The sequence below is a fragment of the Syngnathus typhle genome, linkage group LG22 (assembly GCF_033458585.1).
Source record: "Syngnathus typhle isolate RoL2023-S1 ecotype Sweden linkage group LG22, RoL_Styp_1.0, whole genome shotgun sequence".
Taxonomy (NCBI): domain Eukaryota; kingdom Metazoa; phylum Chordata; class Actinopteri; order Syngnathiformes; family Syngnathidae; genus Syngnathus; species Syngnathus typhle.
Window position 1 is genome coordinate 7220667 of NC_083759.1, and position 19721 is coordinate 7240387.

General features: G+C 47.0%; 3 protein-coding genes and 1 non-coding gene across 7 annotated transcripts; 3 read left to right on the plus strand and 1 right to left on the minus strand.

Moving 5' to 3' along the window:
* The first annotated feature begins 399 nt into the window (after window positions 1-399).
* On the plus strand, window positions 400-4648 carry dnajc5ga (DnaJ (Hsp40) homolog, subfamily C, member 5 gamma a). Of its 4 annotated transcripts, XR_009711343.1 has the most exons (8): window positions 401-629; window positions 2030-2204; window positions 2282-2495; window positions 2608-2764; window positions 2913-3088; window positions 3305-3347; window positions 3439-4482; window positions 4523-4648. XR_009711343.1 is itself a non-coding variant. In XM_061269771.1 (7 exons), exons 2-5 carry the CDS (start codon window positions 2044-2046, stop codon window positions 3083-3085), a joined length of 705 nt encoding a protein of 234 aa, XP_061125755.1. In that variant the 5' UTR covers window positions 400-629; window positions 2007-2043; the 3' UTR covers window positions 3086-3088; window positions 3305-3347; window positions 3439-4648. The 4 variants fall into 4 exon arrangements, 3 of the variants coding, with proteins under 3 accessions (XP_061125755.1, XP_061125754.1, XP_061125756.1); XM_061269771.1 differs by having other exon boundaries at window positions 400-629; window positions 2007-2204; window positions 3439-4648; XM_061269770.1 differs by having other exon boundaries at window positions 3439-4648.
* A 149-nt stretch (window positions 4649-4797) lies between these two features.
* Window positions 4798-7480, minus strand: LOC133146272 (dynein regulatory complex subunit 4-like). The gene has a single exon (XM_061269768.1). The coding sequence runs from the start codon at window positions 6714-6716 to the stop codon at window positions 4893-4895; it is 1824 nt and encodes a 607-aa protein (XP_061125752.1). The 5' UTR covers window positions 6717-7480; the 3' UTR covers window positions 4798-4892.
* On the plus strand, window positions 7001-7072 carry trnaa-ugc (transfer RNA alanine (anticodon UGC)). Its single transcript has one exon. It is a non-coding gene; the product is annotated as a tRNA-Ala (tRNA).
* A 175-nt stretch (window positions 7481-7655) lies between the features above and the next one.
* On the plus strand, window positions 7656-18810 carry ift172 (intraflagellar transport 172). The gene is made up of 49 exons (XM_061269767.1): window positions 7656-7919; window positions 8206-8349; window positions 8462-8574; window positions 8645-8684; window positions 8762-8827; window positions 8903-8982; window positions 9066-9153; window positions 9293-9507; window positions 9589-9712; window positions 9783-9878; window positions 9948-10109; window positions 10189-10242; window positions 10320-10423; window positions 10494-10579; window positions 10658-10770; window positions 10849-11016; window positions 11179-11315; window positions 11406-11513; window positions 11612-11696; window positions 11769-11861; window positions 11938-12015; window positions 12084-12332; window positions 12405-12483; window positions 12560-12680; window positions 12747-12891; window positions 13771-13860; window positions 13941-14038; window positions 14123-14258; window positions 14331-14447; window positions 14522-14664; window positions 14743-14836; window positions 14901-14965; window positions 15041-15221; window positions 15293-15402; window positions 15845-15974; window positions 16065-16163; window positions 16239-16348; window positions 16420-16483; window positions 16548-16634; window positions 16703-16819; window positions 16888-16992; window positions 17070-17189; window positions 17276-17371; window positions 17451-17510; window positions 17591-17689; window positions 17765-17918; window positions 17987-18078; window positions 18176-18277; window positions 18358-18810. The coding sequence occupies exons 1-48, from the start codon at window positions 7881-7883 to the stop codon at window positions 18263-18265; spliced, it is 5244 nt and encodes a 1747-aa protein (XP_061125751.1). The 5' UTR covers window positions 7656-7880; the 3' UTR covers window positions 18266-18277; window positions 18358-18810.
* The last annotated feature ends 911 nt before the right edge of the window (window positions 18811-19721 follow it).

Sequence of the window (19721 nt, forward strand, 5' to 3'; positions counted from 1 at the left end):
GAGGGTGCGGCTTCGATTCCACCTCCGGCCCTCCCTGTGTGGAGTTTGCATGTTCTCCCCGTGTCCGCGTGGGTTTTCTCCGGGCACTCCGGTTTCCTCCCACATCCCCAAAAACATGCTTGGTAGGCCGATTGAGCGCCCCAAATTGCCCCTAGGTGTGAGTGTGAGTGTGTGTGCGGATGGTTGTTCGTCTGTGTGCCCTGCGATTGGCTGGCAACCGGTTCAGGGTGTCCCCCGCCTACTGCCCGATGACAGCTGAGACCTATCTCAGCAAGCCCGCGACCCCTGCGCTACAGAAAATGGATGGATTAGTATGCGGTTTTATTTTTCGGTCATTTTTCAACTGTAGCAAATGCGACGAATGTCGCGATGTCTCGCCAAATGACGGATTTTTCTGTCGTGACATTGAACGCGTCTCGACGTCATTCCCTGGAAAGATCCTGACAGCGGGCTGACATTACACCGGCGCTGTTCGGCTTGGCTCGGTTCGCTTAACGGCGCCGCCATTTGAATACTCGACCCCGGCTGACCTTCCCCGCGTGCTACCGAATCCATGATTGGGGGTCTGAACGCTAAACCAGATGATCCAGTCAGCATCCCGGCGAGACACCGCTTTCAGTTAGCATCAGGTACCACACACGCGCACACACACTACTTAGCAAGATGCTAACAGGGTGAGGAGAGGCCTATAAAAAATGCAAATATTTGTTTTATTATTAATGTCATACTGTATATTCATGTCAGTAAATTAATCACTGACAGTGATTGTCAAGTAGAATAATAGAAAGTAGTTAATTGTCAACGTGCCGGGAGATTAACATTAGCCAGAGGATTAGGTCTAGCCAGGCAAGGACAAGGGCGACAAACACGCAGCGTCACTGCTGTCCGCCACAGTTTCTGCAACACGTTGGCGAGACAGATTGAAATGCACATTTATTTTTTTAAATCCCATATTGAACTTTAACAATGGGCCCTGAATGCTGTGCCCTGAACGTAACCTCGCAGGTTGCACAGCATTCCCCAATCATCAGCATCAGCAGCACATAATCATAAAAGCTACTCAAGTAGTCACTAATCACATTGTTTGGTTGCACAAGAGAGCCAAAATATTAGGAACAGTGTACACTGGTGCCTTGAGATACAGGTCACCCGGATTCAGGAGGTTTTCAAATTGCAAGTTGTAATTCGTATGATTTTATAGAGATTTGAGTAGTTGCACAGGTGAGGCATGATGTCTGCATTGCTGAAAGAACGACTTGTTTTGTTGAGAATAGAGGTTTGAGAGTTTTATTTCCAAAGATGTTTCTATTGATAACTGTGTTGGCGCTTTTTAAGATGAGCTAAATTTAGATGAAAGTGTGTTCAAAAGGATCAAACCACAGAGAAAAACTGCTCTCTTTAATCTGTCTGAATAGTTGGTGCATCGTTATATTGCCTGTAGTAGTGCATTCATCGTCAGTAACTAAATTTATCGTGGGTGCCCGTGAGCGTCATCATCTGTGCATGTGTGTGCATGGCAGGGTTGAATAAAACAACAGCCTTCTTGAGCTGTCGCCTCTCTGTCAAGTTGTCTTTTAATGACTTTGATACGCTTTCCGAGGGCATTCAGTTGACCCAAAGCTGCCCAGGCCTGCTCATTAAGTGAAAGGTCGGCAAAATGTAATCTTCTTAGCTGAACGACCAGTTTGTGTGTGTGTATTACACTTGCTACTTCCTTGGGCTTGAAGATTTGTTTGTAATGATTTTTACTTGAATGCTTTTTTTTTCATGATTAAATAGATTTCTTATTCAATTAATTGCATCTTATGTTGCTCCTTCTATAGTGTGTGCCTTGGCCACTTAAGGGCAGTATAATACAGGCATACAGTTTCAGCTCCTTAGTACAGCAGTAATATTAGTCGTTTGATTGATTGATTGATTGATTGATTGATTGATTGATTGAATATTTATTGATCCCCAGGGGTGGGGAAATTCAGGTTCAGTTCATCATAGATAAAAAAAAAAAGTGTTTGTTTGTGTTGTCGCGTAGAGCGGCGGTGAGCCATGGCTAACACCAACCCCCATGCCAACCCCCATGCCAACCCCCATGGCAACCCCAATGCGTCACGGGCCCAGAGGAAGATGTCCACGGTGGGGGAGAGCGTCTACAAGGTGTTGGGATTGGAGAAAGGCGCCTCGGCCGAGGACATCAAGAAAGCCTACAGGCGAGCGCTCGTGTCAATTCACACACACTCCCAAAGTAACTCTCGAACTTGAAACCTTACCCTTCGTCTCCCGGCAGGAAGTTGGCGCTGAAGTACCACCCAGACAAGAACCCGGACAACCCGGAGGCGGCGGAGAAGTTCAAGGAGATCAACAATGCTAACACCATCCTCAACGATGAAACTAAGAGGAAGATCTACGACCAGTACGGCTCCATGGGACTGTACGTGTCCGAGCAGTTTGGGGAGGAGAGCGTCAAGTATTACTTTCTCATGTCCAAGTGGTGGTTCAAGGTGGGTTCGAGTCACCGCCGACATAGATGCATACATTCCTCTTTGAATGCCTCATCAAATTCCTCAGCCCGCTATGTCGATTTCCTAATTCTTTACAATGCCTTATGCATAGGCTCTGATGCTGTGCTGCACGCTGTTCAGCTGCTGCTGTTGTTGCTGCTGCTGCTGCTTCTGCTGCGGCAGGTGTAAGCCCCCGGACGAGGACGACAGCTACCAGTACGTGGACCCCGAGGATCTGGAGGCGCAGATCAAAGCGGAGCAGGACAACGGTGAGCCTTGTAGATGATTTTGTGTGTTTGATAATCGCAGAGGTAGATGTCAAGTTGTGTACGGCAAGACCGAGCTGCGACAGTCAGATGTGAAGTCGCCCACATGGGGGCGCTGGACATTTTTCTTGACATTGATTTTCAAAAACAGGCAACACAGTAATCATAGGCCAGCCCTCGGCCAGCGGGGGTGGCGCCAAGACCCCGGACGGCAAAGGTCCGTCCACCCCGCTGCCCATGCCGCCCCTGCTTGCACCCGAGTCCGAGCCCGGGTTGCAGCAAGAGGAGGAGAAGCCCCGCGAGAGCTTGCCTGAGTCAAAATGACTCGTAAGAGCCGTCGTTTACTTTGCCTCGCACGTTGCCTGCTCGTCATCGTCGTCCATAACCGAGCTTGTTCCTGTTGACGTTTGTTGTGTTTTTTTGACTAACTGCTTCAATAACGGCTTGATATGTGATGAAGCTTATTTGCATGTGAACAACTCACAATACACGTTCGCTGAAGCATTTGATTAAGAATGCACTCAAAGTGCTTTGCTTCCCCAGGACGATGAAACTGGACATCATGAACATCAACAGCAGCAAAGAGGTGCACTATTATTTTTATGTGATTTTTTAATTGTATTACTATTATTATTAAATTAGGTAGCTATAAATGACTTGTCTTTTTTCCTTACTAGGAAGCCCCCCTCGTCCCCATGCCTTGAGCGCCGGACCACCGCCCTTATTCCCCACGTGCCGGACCTCCTCCAAAGAAAGTTGCTTCTTCTTGTTCTTCTGTGGACCTCCTGCGTCTTTCTTCCTCCACATCACCTCCACACAGTCTTTTATCCCAAGAATGAGCAGGAAATGACGCAACACTATTTGGGGAGCAACGGACCACTTTCCTCTTCACCTCTTTTGCGAGTCGAGGCACTGATGGGAACTCAATGTGCATGCAAATTTTTTTTTTATATCGGACTGCATGCGCTCCGGCTCCGTAGAGTTATGCAGAATCTTGCTCCCTTTTTGTTTTGTGCCACTCGCTACAAACAAAAGAATCAACCAGCAAATGGAAACAAGTCAATGGCACGTTTCCTCCCAGGAGCTTGATGTAGTCCGCTGACAGTCATGCCGGCAGGTTTTCCTCTGTTGCCATAGCAGCAAGTCTGTCATTTCACACAAAATAATCACTGAAAGCTGCAAGCAGGAATGAGACGCCCCATTTTCAGTGGCGAATTCTAAAAATGATGGGGTCAGCAAAAATGATCATCCATTTTTCATCAAACCAGCATTTTAAAAAGAGACCATTGTCATGTTGGAAAAAACAGAAGGCACAGAAACAATTCCAATATTTCAGAATATTAGAGTCGGGTGAAATGTTTTTTGTTATTTTTGTTAGTCATTTTGTGTCAACAGTGTTGAAAAGCACATTTTGAAGCCCGCTGCTAAAACTTGACAAGATTAGACGTTTATAAATGTTGCTAATTTCAAACAATATTGAAGAAAACAAAAATGCCATTTACCTCACACAACCAAAATTTGTCATTTATGACATTATCAATCAGCAAAACACATCAAAGATGTCACTTTTATTTTTGTTGTTGTAAATAAGTCATAGTTCCGCAGATTTTCTGACATGTTTTTATTCACGTGTTTCAAGTGTAAATACTTTTTTTTTTCTAAGTTATGTGAAAAAGACAATTTGCCAAGCGGCACTTTGCTAACCTGTTAGCCTATCTATGGTTAGCCCGCAGCTATTGCTCGAGTCCATTCATAATAAAGGTTGGACAACCTGTTTAGCTAAAAAAAAAAAATAATAATCTTTAACACAATAAGCCAAGCTGATTCAAACTGACCATTTATGTGTGCTCTGCAATTTGACCAAATAAAACAGAAAAGATATTTTTACATTTTCTCCAGTTCCTAACCTATTTTTGTTCTTTGTAATTTGTTGTAGTATATTCCTCGGTTTTTGGTTAAATTTTTGTGCTAGCATACTAACCACACAGGATTTAGCTTCCGACAAAATAGCCAAAAAGACATTTTTAATCCGCGTATTTCTTGCCATGTTGTCTTTATTCCTCGTTTCGTTACATTTTCATGTTTTTTTTTTTTTAAGTCACTTTTGCAATAAGGTAAAATGGACCACATTTTACTTGAGTTGTAGCAAAGCTCCGCATACGCTCAGATTCTGGTCGGCGGCTAATTTCTGCTTCTCCAGCTCCTTGATGGTGTCTTTGATTTTGCGTTGAAGGCCGTGCAGCTCGTGCGTCTTGTCGTTCAATATTAGGATGAGTTGCGTCCTCCTCTTGGTGGCCACCTCGGCGTGACTCTGCAGGAGCTCCTTGCTGTTCCTCAACTGCCTGTCCAGCACTTGATCGCACATCAAGGAGCTTAACCTGTTTTGGGAGTCGGTCGGGGGATCCTTGCACGCAATCCTGATGACTTCTTCCATCAGGCCGCCCATGGGTTGCTTGTCGTCCTGGAGGTGGAGCGGTGTCTCCAAGGGTTCAGGACAGAATTCTGGCGGGACTTTGCCTGATTTGAACTTTTTCGCCACTTCGAGCTGCCATGCAACTTTTTGGAGGGCTTTCTTGGCCTGGAACACCTCGTCGACCTTCTCGTTGATGAGTTTAGTCAGAGCCGACCTCTCCTTGACGGCAGTCTCCACGTCTCTTTGAAGAAGCTCCTTGACATTTTGCAGCTGCCAGGTGACCGTCTGGTTGAGTCTGGTCTTGTGGCTCCAGTGTCCTGGGCTACGTCCCGCTTCGTCCGCCTGGTTGACCGCCGCTTGTTTTACAAGAGACCCTGTGGCTGGAATCTCGATGCCGAAGAGCCGCATGCAAACCAGAGACTGGAGGTTTTGGATTTTTTCCTTCAGTGCGGCCAGTTGGGCTTCCATTTCCGCATGTTCCTGATCAGCCTTCCACTGGATGTCAAGGAGGTTTTCACAGTACGTATGGTGGATCTCTTCCATGTCCCGCTCGAGTTGCTTGAACTTCTGATCCCGCGACTCATAGTCTTGATTTAACTTGCTCAGTTCCAGATGTTTGACCCTCTCATTAGGGTGCATCTTTATGATGGGATTCCTCAAGGATTTTTGCAGTTTGATAATTTGCCCCTGGACAGCCTTTTGCTCTTGTTTCAGCATTTTGATATCCATCGATCCATCCACACGCTGGTTTTTATCCTCCTCCGTGGCGACAAAGACTTGGATTTGTTTCCTTAGCTTGTCCTTATGGTGCAGGTCCTTCGTCTTGCACTCATTGACGAAGGCGTCAAACTTGCTGTAGCGTTGGTCGTGGTCTTGCTGCAGATTGTGGATGAGGTTACTCCAGTAGTACTCTCTCTCGCTCAGTTTGGTCTTCTCCTTGTTGGTCAGGTCGTGTTGGAGCAGCTCCAGCTTCTTCTTGTACTTTTGCTCCGTCTGCAGGAGCTGCTCATTCATCTCCTGTTCTCTTCTAGCCATGTCTTCGTTGTGCTTGGCCTTCAGCGTGTTGACAGTGTCCTCGATGTCCAGCTGTTCGTCCAGTATCATCTCAGCACGCTCCTTCTCGTAAGGCTTTACCTCCAACTCCTCAACCTTACGCACATGCTTTTCAAAGTCTTCCTGGTGCTTCTTGAGATCTTCCTTGTAGAGCTTGATTCCTCCCAAGTACTCTTTGATGTCTTGTCGGTGGTTGAGCTCGTCCGTCTCAATTTCGTTGTACAGGTTGACATACTCAGCGTTGGTCTCCTCCAGTTGTTGGCCTGTCACCTCCCAGAAGGTGCAGAGCATGTCCACTTCCAGCTGGAACTTGTTCCTCTCCTTCATTTCCGTTTCCACATCTATTTGGAGCTGTTCAACTTGGCTTATGAGGGCCTTCACCTCGTCTGACAATTCGGGCGGAGGCTCGGGCTCTTGTGGTGCTTTGGGCCCCTTTTTCCCCTTTTTCCCCTTTTTCTCCTTTTTTCCTTTGCCTTTTTTAGGAGGCATCCTTACTTGTCTGAAATTATACCTCTATGAATAGCGTGATCGCTTGCAAATGGGTGGAAACAACTGTCCACAGCACACTATAAAGATAGAACGTTGATGCACACCCACTAAGCCATCCTGTGAACATGCATGACATCACAAAGCTTTGCCTGACTCCTAAAGTCATGCATCTATTTTCCACCCTTGTGACAGCACAGATGGACGTCATAGCTTCTGCATCAACTCACGGGCCTACATAGAATTTCTTTATAATTAAAAAAGATTTTTGAATGGGTGTAATGGACGGGGATGTAGCTCAGTGGTAGAGCGCATGCTTTGCATGTATGAGGCCCCGGGTTCGATCCCCGGCATCTCCACGCTTTTGCCTCAGCAATTATGCTTTTATGAAATCTTGTTCGTTCGCGCTCCTGTCAAAATCTTAATATATTCATTGTTATTCGTTGTCACAACTATAAGCAGAAATATTTTTGAAGCCAGCCGCATTTAGAATTCACACATTCTGAAGCACATTGACGTTTTTCTTTTTTTTTTTTTTATCATGTTGTGAAACATGTTCCTTCAGAATACATGTGAACGTGTATTTTAATCATAGAGTCATCCGAAATTGATTTCCATGGTTTTGAAACGCACCACAAGTCCCCGTCCAAGCGGTAACTAAGGAGAGTTTTGTTTATTTTGTTTATGGCCTACCTTTAACGTCATCATGCAGCGACAGACTACACGCTTACAAAACCCGGATGTTTATTGTTTTAGCTTCTAAGCAAGAAAACAATTGTTCAAATTGTTTTTCTTAGCTATTTTTTAAGAAAGTAAGCATATCCCCAAAAGTAATAAATTATCTTTTTCTAAGGTTTTAGCGTCCTTCAACTAACGCAATGACGTAATAATCACGCCCCTTCCTCAATACCGTCGCCATGACGTCGTAATGATGGCGACTGTTTCCATGGCAAAATACCGTGGACATCCGGTACGCGAAGCTAGTCAGCCATGAAGTCAAGCAACAGCTATTCCGCTCCATCAAGGGACGCATCATCTTTCTCTTTGCTCCCCAAATTGTAGTCTTTGCAAAATGATAGCCCGAAGCTCGTCCCCAAAAGCAACTAATTAGAGAAAAAAATATCAACGCTGCTTAAGGTTTGCGCTCTCACCTTGGGAAGTCCAAACATGCAGTTGAAGCATCTAAAGACGCTTTTAACACCCCAGGTAAGCTAATTTTGGCGATCCTAAACTGTGACTTGACTGTTGATCTCGAAAACGGCGAACATTTTTTTTCTCTCAAAATTCATGGACGTGTGCTCTTAATTAAGATTAGGATCTGGTTTGGTTGTTAGTATCTTTCAACATCTCTTTTGGTGCATTTATGGTTTCAGTAAATTTCAACTGCGGCAGATATCCTGTCAAAATGAATAACTGTTGTATTGCATTGTATTTAAAACATTTACTGACACATACTATCATAAATGTTTTTGTTGTTGGTGTTCCTCTCCAGGAGGCTTCGGCCAAAGTGACTTGCATGGCCTGGGCCCCTAATAACAGCAAATTAGCTGTTTGCACCGTGGACCGAGTGGTGCTGCTGTATGACGAGCAGGGCGAGAGGAGAGATAAATTCTCTACTAAGCCCATTGACTCCAAGGTATCCTTTGTCACCTGTTGTCACTTTCTTGGCGCCTCTTTTACCAGTGAGGTGTGGTTTACACACACTGGCTAATTAACTAAACAGGTGTTATATGGTGTTGTCTTGGCAGTATGGCAAGCAGAGCTATGTGGTCAACGACATGGCGTTCTCACCCGACTCCACTAGAATCGCCATTGGCCAGTCGGACAATATCATTTACGTGTATCGGATCGGAGAGGACTGGTAACATAAATCACGTTTATGTGTCTCACTTTCTGTGCTTGCACATGACAAATTCTTCTCTCCTTTGCAGGGGGGACAAGAAAACCATTTGCAACAAATTTATTCAGGCAGTAAGGACCATTTAGTTTTTGTGTCACTTGTTGCTTTTTCTAATGAGATGACATTAATCATTATGAATGTTTTTCAGAGTTCTGTGACCTGTCTGCTTTGGCCTGCAGAGCATGCTATCGTTTATGGTTTAATGGATGGAAAGGTAAAAGCAACATTGCAGTGAATCAACTCATTCTGAAGTTAGTCACCATTGCTTAATATTTTTATTTCATAACAGGTTCGTCTAGCCAATGTTCAGACAAATAAGTCGTCGCCCATCTACGGCACAGAGTCCTGTGTTGTCTCGTTGGCATCCAAGTAAATATTCTATTTATCATTTATTACCCCAAGAAATTCTTTATATATGTGTTTATATGTTTTGTTGTTTTTATTTTCTTCAGCGTTACTGGGAAGGGCATCTTGTGCGGCCACGCGAACGGGAACGTTGTTCGCTATTTCTTCGATGACGAAGGCTCAGGTGAATCTCAGGTTAGCTCAAACGTTTTTGCTAGCAGGAGAAGGACAAGGTACCACTTGCACAATCTTGTAATTCTCCAAGTATTACAAAAATTATACCATACAAAATAATTCAGATGGAAAATGTGCAAATATCTCCGTAAATCCTCAGGGGAAGCTTTTGACGCACACGTGCCCGCCGTATGCTCTGGCCTGGGGCGCCAACAGTGTGGTGGTGGGCGGCTGCGACAAGAAGGTGGTGGCCTACAGCCGCGAGGGCCAAATCCTGCAGACCTTTGACTACAGCCGCGACCGCAGCGAGAGGGAGTTCACGGTCGCCGCCAGCAGCCCCAGCGGCCAGTCGGTGGTACTGGGCAGCTTTGACAGGTTGGCGTTTTTCGCATCCCTCGTCTAATTTAGATAAATTGCGGGAACATTTCTTGCCTACTTGTGGCTACGTCTGTCCAGGCTGCGGGTTTTCAACTGGGCACCTCGGAGAGGCGTGTGGGACGAGGCCAAGCCCAAAGAGATCCTCAACCTCTACACCATCACCAGCTTGGCCTGGAAGCGGGATGGATCTCGGCTTTGCGCTGTAAATATCCGCCTCGTGGGCTCACTCCACGTGGAAAGCAATCAGTAGAATTTCCATTATGTTTTGACAGGGGACGCTGTGTGGGGGTGTGGAGATCTTTGACTGCTGCCTGAGGAGGAGCATCTACAAGAACAAGTTTGAAGTCACCTATGTGGGGCTGAGCCAGGTAGCGGATACGACTTTATTTTAGTGGATTTATTTTCAAAACAAATATGGCGTTTCGATTTCTCCTCAGGTGATAGTGAGGAACCTTTCGACGAGCTCGCAGGTGGTCCTCAAGTCGTACTATGGCTATGAGATAGAGGAGGTGAAGATTATGGGTAAGGACCGCTACCTGGTGGCCCACACGTCCGACACCCTCCTCTTGGGCGACATGCTGGCCAACAAGCTCAGCGAGGTGAAACGCTTGAATTTCAACGGAAGGCAGGGAATTTTTTTTTTTGTGTCTTTTGTGTTTATTCTTCCTTTGTTCTCAGGTGCCATGGCCTGGCGGCGGTGGAAACGAGAAGTTCTTCTTTGAAAACGAGTCAGTAAGTGTCCACTTTAAACTTTTACAGACGGACGCACCGAACATCAGTAAATTGAGTTTTTTTTTATTTCGTCGCAGGTCTGCATGATTTTCAATGCCGGGGAGCTGAGCCTGGTGGAGTACAGTGACAACCAGGTGCTGGGCTCCGTCAGAACTGAATTTATGAACCCTCACCTCATCAGGTACTTGCCCACCAGTACAACATCATCTCAAGTGTGTAAGATTCATGTGTGATGTTTTTGTTGGGTTCAGTGTGCGCATCAACGAGAGGAAGCACAAAGGGGTCCAAGACAACAAAAAGCTCGCGTACTTGGTCGACCTAAAGACGATCGCTGTCGGTAAGTCCAGCGGCCCACACTCAGCTTGAATGCAAAAAGATCACCATCACCATCACAAACCAACTCTTGTCTTCTAAGTGGACCTGGTGTCCGGCTCCACCCTGGGAACCATCAACCACGACTTCAAGGTGGACTGGCTGGAGCTGAACGAGACGGGCTGCAAGCTGCTCTTCCGTGACAAGAAGCTGCGGGTAAGGGCGATGAAGCCTTCGCGTGGGAAGTCCGGTGAACATCCGAGCGGTAAATGTCGAATGACGTTTCCTTTGCAGCTTCATCTGTACAACATCGACAACAGCATCAAAAGCACGCTGCTCAGCTTCTGCTCGTACGTCCAGTGGGTGCCCAGCAGTGACGTGGTGGTGGCCCAGAACCGCGGAAATCTTTGCATCTGGTACAGCATTGACAGCCCCGACAGCATCACCATGTTCCCCATCAAGGTGACACGTTGGCTGCGTCCAAGACTTGAACGTATTTGTCTCTCTGGTGCAAAATACTTCTTTCTTCTGTATGACTATGTTATACTGCCCCTTGGTGGCGAAGGTGCCACAGTGCATTCAGCATAATACTTTAACAGTTTTTTTTTTTTCCCACTCTTGCAGGGCGACGTCAAAGATCTGGAAAGAGCAGACGGCAAGACGGACGTGCTGGTGACTGAAGGTGTCAACACGGTGACGTACACGCTGGACGAGAGCCTCATCGAGTTTGGGACGGCGGTCAACGACGGCGACTACGGAGCGTACGCTTGCCGCCACCCTCCTCACAAAATGGTTTGGAGTATTATACTCAAGCTTTATGATACGTGCGTTCTTCTTGTGTATGTCCACAGTGTCACCGCCTTCCTGGAGACTCTGGAGATGTCACCAGAGACCGAGGCCATGTGGAAAACGCTCCGTAATCTGGCTCTCGAAGCCCGTCAAGTGCACATTGCAGAAAGGTTTGAAAAGTACACACACCTCACCAGTGTGATGCTGGTGTCAAAAATGTATAAATTGAATCCAGAAAAATATGCCCTAATTTCAATTTGTGCTGCAGGTGTTTTGCTGCCTTGGGCGACGTCTCCACTCTTCGCTACCTACACCAAACAAACCAGATAGCTGAGAAGGTTTCAAAGGAAATGGTGGGTTTGGGCATACATTCCCCATAAGCATCGAAAATCCGTTTGTCGTTCATTTTGTCTTTGCTTGTCCAGGGCGGCGATGGAATGATGTTCTATCAAGTGCAGGTGCGCATGGCCATGCTGGACAAGAACATCGAGTTGGCCGAGATGCACTACGTGGAGCAGGTCTGCCAGGCGGCTGAGATTTAAGAATAATCCCTCAGTCCAATGCGTGATGCAGAGTGCCCCCGTGTTGTTATAGAACGCCATCGATGAAGCCATAGAGATGTACCAGGAGCTCCACATGTGGGACAAATGCATCGCGGTAGCCGAGGCCAAGGTAGGCTCCGCCCTCTGGGCCGATGGACCCGCGGACTGACCTGACCGTGCTTCGGTGACCAAACCCAGGGCCACCCGGAGCTGGACACTCTGCGTGGGAACTACTTCCAGTGGCTGACCGACACGGCCCAGCACGAGAAAGCTGGCGAGGTGAAGGAGGGCGAGGGAGACTACCAGGGCGCCATCAACTTGTACCTGAAGGCGGGGCTCCCGGCGAAAGCAGCCCGCCTGGCCATGAGCCGGCCCAACATCACCAACAACAGCGACACCGTCAGCCGCATCACCGCCAGCCTCGTCAAGGCCGAGTACTACGAGCAAGTGGGTGGAACGGCCGTCTTTTACGATGGTGTTCTGTCGCTCTGGCTATTTTATTTATCTATTTATTTTTAGGCTGGTGACCTTTATGAGAAGACGCTCAACCACCAGAGAGCTTTGGAGTGCTATTGCAAAGGAGCCGCTTTCAGTAAAGGTATGCAAAAAAATATATAAAAAAAACACATACACGATCAGGCTCACAGAGCATTTTATAATTTTGTGCAATGCAGCCGTGGAGCTGGCTCGCCACTCCTTTCCCGCCCAGGTAGTGAAACTAGAGGAGGCCTGGGGCGACTACCTAATCCAACAGAAACAGATGGACGCCGCCATCACGCACTTCATCGAGGCCGGGTAAAGTGAAGAGAGGAGATCAGGAGAGAAAGCTGCTACATTATTTATTTATTTTTTTATTGTCAGCTGCTCCATCAAGGCAGTGGAAGCGGCCATCGCCGCTCGCCAGTGGAAGAAAGCCGTCCACATCCTGGAGCTCAATGAGGACCCGGCGGCCGCCGTCTACTGCCTCAAGATAGCTCAGCATTACGCCTCCCTGCAAGAGATGGAGGTAAGCACACTGGCAACGACAGTGAGAGGGCGATTAGTGTTGCCGTATTTATGTTAGACAAAAGTGTGCTTAGCAGACTTTTTTTTTTTCCCCAACTCTTTCAATACCACTAGGGAGCGATATTGTCTGAGCCATTATTAGCCTGCATCTCTCAGCCCTGTTTGAACACACGAATGAGATGGAAAGTCTTAAGATTTGAGATCGCTCACTAATAATTTAAATTTAGTAAATTTGACACATTGCTTAAAATATAGCTTGTCATTTATTTCACATTACTTTGTAACTAATAGCTAAAGTGGCTGACATAGCAGTAATTCAAACATGTCGACGGCCTTTAGGCTCAACGCGGTGCGAGCTGTGCGCTTTGCAAGTTTGTCACGACGGTGCGAATAATTTGCTGACAGAGAGAGTGCAACGAGATGAGACATCAAATGCAAAGAGAGGAATAAAAGCGACGCGGGACGCCGGTTGCGATGAGCTCAGCTCAGCTTCGGTGAGCCGCCTCTGCATAGCTGAAAATAGTTTGCTATTTGCGTCCATTTGCTCCGTGGGCGCATTTTGGCAAAGTCATTAAGATAACAAGCTCGCTGCCGCCTGCAGGAAAGTGTGCTTCTCGGCAAACTATGACAATAAAGGCCAGAGGCGCACGCACACCTGCGAGAAACAATAACGTGACACTTTTTAATTGGCACATCTGCAAAATGCGCGTTTACCGCTTTGACTTCTCATATCTTTCCATCACCACCTACGCACGTTCATGACACATTCACAGGCATGCGGGAACAATAAGACAGTGAAAGGAAAATGTTTTTTTATTATTATTTTTTATTTTAATTTGACTCATCAGTGTCATTGAACATCTTTGTTTGTGTTCCGTAGGTGGCGGAGCAGCTGTTCATCAAAGCGGGCCACATTAAGGACGCCATTGACATGTACACGGCTGCGGGGAGCTGGGAGAAAGCTCACAAGGTCTCATTTGCCTTTGGAAAGGTTTCGACATCAAACGTCAACGACGGGCGTAAAGATGTTGTTTGTGTGGTGTGACGCAGTTGGCACTGAAGTGCATGAGCAAGGAGGAGGTCACCGAGCTTTACGTGAAGAGAGCTCAGGAGATGGAGCGCGACAGCAAGTTAAAGGAGGCCGAGAGGTAAGAAGTGACTGGCTTTTTGCTGACTCGTCAAAAAAAGACAAAATGAACTGCAGTATTGGTGAACCAATCGCATTCCTTCAGGTTGTTTTCCACAGTCGACCAGACGGACTTGGCCATCTCCATGTACAAGAAGAAGCAGATGTTCGACGACGTGGTCCGCCTGGTGGGCAAACATCACCCTGACCTGCTGACCGAGACACACCTCCACCTGGCTAAGGTCAGCTCAATATAAAAGATGATCGGTAATGCTGGTGGACAACAAAAAAATGACGTATTTTCTGGGCTGCAGGAGTTGGAAGCCGAGGCCAAGTTCCCGGAGGCGGAACATCACCTAATGGAGGCCAAAGACTGGAAGTCTGCCGTCAACATGTACCGACTTCATGACATGTGGGAGGATGCATATAGGGTACACATGCGCACACACACTCGCGCACAAACACACACGAATGCACACACATACGACTGTGTTTTGTGTGTCAGATTGCCAAGAGCCACGGCGGCCTGAATGCTCAGAAGCAGGTGGGCTACCTGTGGGCCAGGAGTCTGGGCGGGGAGGCTGCGGTCAAGCTGCTCACCAAGTTTGGCCTGCTGGAGTACGGCATCGAGTCGGCGTCAAACAGCTTGTGAGTGCCGTGTACACACGCATGACCAGAACCTCCTTTCGAAAATAACAATCCCGTTCTGCTTTTTTTTTCTCGTAGTTTATTCGACTTTGCCTTCGAATTAGCTCGTCTTTCCAGCAAGGATAAGCTACCCGAGATCCACCTGAAGCACGCCATGTACCTGGAGGATGAGGTACAAACGCAGCTACCGCATCAAATCTCCGGCCAGCTCCTAACGTGCCGTCTTTTGCTTCCAGCGCAAATTTGCAGAGGCCGAGGTGGAGTTCATTAAAGCGGGAAAACCCAAAGAAGCTGTGCACATGTGAGGATGCGCATTTAGCGTGATACGACGTGAAAGTGAGACACCTTCTGGAACACGCTTGCTCATCCTCTTCAGGTACGCGCACAACAAAGACTGGGCCGACGCACAGCGGGTAGCCGAGAGCCACGACCCGGAGAGCATCCCGGAAGTTCTGGTGGGACACGCCAAGTTCTGTTTTGAACAGAAAGACTACCAGAAGGCTGAAGCCCTCCTGCTCCGAGCAGAGAGATCCGACCTGGCTATCAAGTTCTACAAGGTGATGGGATTTTAGGTGCCGTGACCCGGATTGCAAATCTAAGCGGCGTTTCTGTTTGATTGTTTGCTCAGGAAGCCGACATGTGGAGCGAGGCCATGCGCATCTGTAAGGAATACCTGCCCAACAAGCTCTCTTTTCTTCAGGAGGAATATGAGAAGGAGGCCACCAAGAAGGGAATGAGGTGAGGAGCATTACGCAGGCAGTCATACTCGAGTCGCCCTGTTGCCATGGAGCAAAAACATCTCCTCTTATTAGCTCAGTATTCATCTCAGTGCCGAGAGATGTCGGCTTGAAAAGAATTTGAGTTTCCGGGGGTGACTTGAAGGACCTACATCAGTATCAAGGCGCAGAGCCGCAGCTTGGCCTAACCAGGAATAACTTGGCAACTCGCCACCCCCCTTGACGACTGGTGGGCGAAAACATCAAACGTTCCCCGTGGAAACGGTGGAGGAAGAAGGCCGTTTTAAGCAAGACAACACTGAATTATTCAACTCTGCTGATTTTGGTTTTTCTAGCGGGTGATACATTCTTCCTTCTTAAAAGGAATGAAGGATGAAAAAGGGTTTTTGGAAATTGATTTAAAAAAAAAAAAAATCCCATTTTTTTTTTCCGAATCTGTCCAGAGGCGTTCAGGGTCTGCTGGAACAGGCTCGGGAGTGGGAGCAATCGGGCGAGTATTCCCGGGCGGTGGAGTGTTACCTGAAAGTGAAGGACGACCCCAACGGCGCCCTGATGGAGAAGTGCTGGATCAAGGTGAACCTCTCCTTTACTTTTCCTCCTCTTTTAGGTGTCCGAAGGCTGACTTGGGCTTGAATTGGAGCATTTTCTTGCGTGTGCTTACAGGCCGCCGAGCTGTCAATCAAGTTCCTGGGTGAGGAGCGAGCCGTGAAGGTGGTTCAGGTGGTGGGACCTCGCCTGGCCCAGCTCAGGAAGTACAACACTGTGGGTCTGCACGCACGCACACGCACAGTTTGATTTATTTATTTATTTTTAATATATTCGTATGTCATAATGCAGGCCGCCGAGCAATACTTACACGTGGGCCTGACCAAGGACGCCATCGATGTCCTGATGGAGGGCGAGGAGTGGAACAAAGCCAAGAGGGTGGCCAAGGAGCTGGAGCCCAGGTATCACACACACGTGCACACAGTCACACACATACACACCTAAATATTTTTTTTTTTACCATCTCGCACAGGTATGAGAGCTACGTGGACCAAAAATACAAGGAACACCTGAAGAACCAAGGCAAAGTCGACTCTGTAAGTGCACCGTGTGCCCTCTGCTACATATTCCACCTTTTGCCAACTCCTTTTTTTCCTTCAGCTGGTGGGCGTGGACGTCATGGCTGCTCTGGACATGTACGCCGAGAGGGGACAGTGGGACAAATGTTTGGATACGGCGTCCAAGCAGGTGAAGAAAAGAAACTCAGAAAGTTGCGCATGGGTTACTACATATTTTCTACCTTCACGTCATTTCAGAACTTTAAGATCCTGCACAAGTACGTGGCCTTGTACGCCACGCATCTCATCAAGGACGGCTTCGCTCTCAAGGCGCTGCAGCTCTACGTGCAGCACGGGGCGCCACCTAACCCACAGGTAGAAGAAGAAGACATCAATCTCTTGATTGGTTGACCAGCACATTGCTTGTAAAATTGTCTCCTCAGAACTTTAACATCTACAAGCGGCTGTTCCTCGACATGCTCCACCTTCCAGAGGCTCCCGACTCGTACCGCACGTGGGCCGACCTTCGCAACGTTCTGCTGCAGCTGGTACCGGCCTAACCCGTTGCCGCCTGGCGATGATGTCATCGTTTTCACAAAACTGCTTGTCTTTTCTTTCCCTCAAGTGTGAGAACTTGTCCAAGTCAGCAGGTGAGAACTCTCCGGCCCATGAGGACTTTGAGCAGATGCTGCTGATCTCGCACTACTACGCCACCAGAGCTGCCGTCGCTGGGTTGGAAGAGCTGGTACCTGAAACAGTTCTGGAACAGAACGAACACATTTAGGACAACATGAAGTCAAGGTCGCCTTTTTTTTTTTTTTTCTTTTGCAGACGATCATCTCAGCCAAGCTGTCCGTGTCTCTGCTGCGTCACACCGACCTGGTCCCTGCGGATCGAGCCTTCTACGAGTCGGGCCTGGCCTGCAGAGTCAGTTTTTCCTAAATTGTGACTATTTTTCCTCCGATGTTTCTTCCACGTCACTTTTTCTTCCTCGTGTCCTCCATAGGCGGCCGGCTGGGAGAACATGGCCTTCATCTTTCTCAACCACTTCTTGGATGTGTGCGACGTGAGGCTCGTTCTCGGGATGTTACAGAGCACTGTCGTGTTGAATATAAAACTCTCGTTATGTGAACTTCTTTGTCTCAGGCCATCGCCGACGGATCGCTGGACTCTTTGGATCACTCGGATTTCGCCGACACGGACATCCCGTTCGAAGTTCCGCTTCCTACCAAACCTTGTGTTTCTGTGAGGATCACGCCACCCTACACGCTACAGACCCCCCCCCCCCACCCCCCATGCTTAATGTGCGTGCATTTGCAGGACACCCAGCGGGAGGAGATCCGCAACTGGGTCCTGACAGTGGCCGTGTACGGTCGCCTGGAGCAGGTCCTGCCGCGAGACGAGAGGAACTCATACGAGGCGTCGCTGGTGGACGCTAACAGCGGGCTTCGCTCGCTGCCTTGTGTTCTTACCGGTAAACACACACACACAAACTTGAATCAATGAGTCTTGTTTGACGGCTAAATGTTTTCCCACGTCCAGGCTATCCCGTTCTAAGAAACAAAATGGAGTTCTCGTCGGTGGGAAAAGCTGCCAACAAAGAAGACTGGAATAAATTCCTTATGACCACCAAGGTGAGCGAGGGAGGGGAGATGAAATATGTTGAGACTTTCAAACGGCGACATCGGCATAACACGTCCTCATTCCTTTTAATTTATGCTTTTTTTTTAGACCAGTCACAGTCCAGAATGTCAAGACGTCCTCAAGTTCATCAGCCAATGGTGCGGCGGCCTCCCAGCGGCCGGTTACTCCTTCCACTGATGCGCTCAAAAGGTTCTTAAGAATTCTACTTATTTATTATTTATCAATGATTTTCTTTTTGTCTGAGTGGCTTTTTTTTTTTTTTTTTGCAGGATTGTTTACCTGAAATAGCAGCGACCTCATTTAAATCCCGCTAATTCTAAAATAGGACTTCAGCTCTGAAACAAAGTTATTTATTATCATTGTTATTACTCATGATTGTTTTTGTTGTGGAATTTTCTCATGTAAACTATCACAATCTTATTTTATAATGTTCACTTCACAACTCAACTTACTGGTTGGTCTGTCAGTGAAACTTCCATATTGACGATTGAGGATTTTGTAATAGTGATGACCGCTGAATGTTGAATCCTCACAGGTAGTTTAAACATCAATAAGTCATCAAAAGTCCCCGCTAGTGACACTTTTGACGTGGTTGCTTCGACAGATCTCGTAAGAGATTTGTTTATTTGTGTTATCTGCTTCATTTCCACTTTGTATACGTAATATTAGAATTGAAGTGAAGCGAATTTTTAGAATAAAGCATAAAATGTAGAAAACTTGAAGCGCTGTGTGTGTGTTTTGGATGTACGATGTCGACTCAAATCAAACTTAGTTTTACATCTTTCTAAGTCACCCCATCTAGTCGCCAAGGAAACACATCCCACCATCTTGCTTGGGATGGCATTATCATCCAATTTTTTCAAAGTAAAGAAAAGTCAACATGATTTGATGTCTTTCCTCTGTGTGATGCAAAAAAAATAGTCACTAGGAATTTGTACACCAATTGTCTTTTATTTGGTCAAACAGATACAATAAATCGTGAGCATAAAAAGATCATCATGTTCCAGAGGTATTTAAGAATGTTTGCTTGTGCAACTCTACTGCATCACACAATTAGCTTTATGATGCAGAATATTACAAACCTTTAAAACCGCACAGACATCAGCGTTGGCGTAAGCATGAAAATAGAACACAAAGAAGAGCACTTGTGACATTTTAACAATTAAAATCCCCCAAAATTAGGTTTTAACTTTTTGGGAACATTCTTCGAAGGCAATCGGCACATTCACATTCTTGTGATGTTTGTTGCCATAATTTTGCTTGATTTTGAATTCTTTTATTGAGTAATTGTAATTGATTTCTTTGTGGCTATGCCATAAAAATTCATTACATGTTCCATATATTTACTGATGTCACATGTCTTCTTTTTTTTTATTCTTGTGTTTGAATCTTTTCTAATGTGCTGTTGTTGTCATGAGGCTTCTCTCTTGGCATTCACCGCGTGCCTTAATTGTATGGACATTTAAATCAAGGTCCGCTGTGAACACGACGAGAGACAACCCGCTTTTCACGTGATCGCCGACTGCATCGGCTGGCCTACTTTTCCTGCAGCCCCCCTCCCCCTTCATGCCCCCCCAACATGGATCCCTCTGTTCAATTCCAGCGCAATGCCTCCAGTGTAGTCCTTGCATGC

Excerpts from the sequence above, each read along its gene's own strand:
- dnajc5ga (XM_061269771.1), top strand. The coding sequence starts at position 2,044 with ATGGCTAACACCAACCCCCATGCCAACCCCCATGCCAACCCCCATGGC. Across the intron at positions 2,205-2,281 it reads GACATCAAGAAAGCCTACAG|GAAGTTGGCGCTGAAGTACC; the intron begins GCGAGCGCTCGT and ends GTCTCCCGGCAG. Across the intron at positions 2,496-2,607 it reads TGTCCAAGTGGTGGTTCAAG|GCTCTGATGCTGTGCTGCAC; the intron begins GTGGGTTCGAGT and ends CCTTATGCATAG.
- LOC133146272 (XM_061269768.1), bottom strand. The coding sequence starts at position 6,716 with ATGCCTCCTAAAAAAGGCAAAGGAAAAAAGGAGAAAAAGGGGAAAAAG.
- ift172 (XM_061269767.1), top strand. The coding sequence starts at position 7,881 with ATGCAGTTGAAGCATCTAAAGACGCTTTTAACACCCCAG. Across the intron at positions 8,828-8,902 it reads ATGGTTTAATGGATGGAAAG|GTTCGTCTAGCCAATGTTCA; the intron begins GTAAAAGCAACA and ends ATTTCATAACAG. Across the intron at positions 14,259-14,330 it reads CACACCTCCACCTGGCTAAG|GAGTTGGAAGCCGAGGCCAA; the intron begins GTCAGCTCAATA and ends TCTGGGCTGCAG.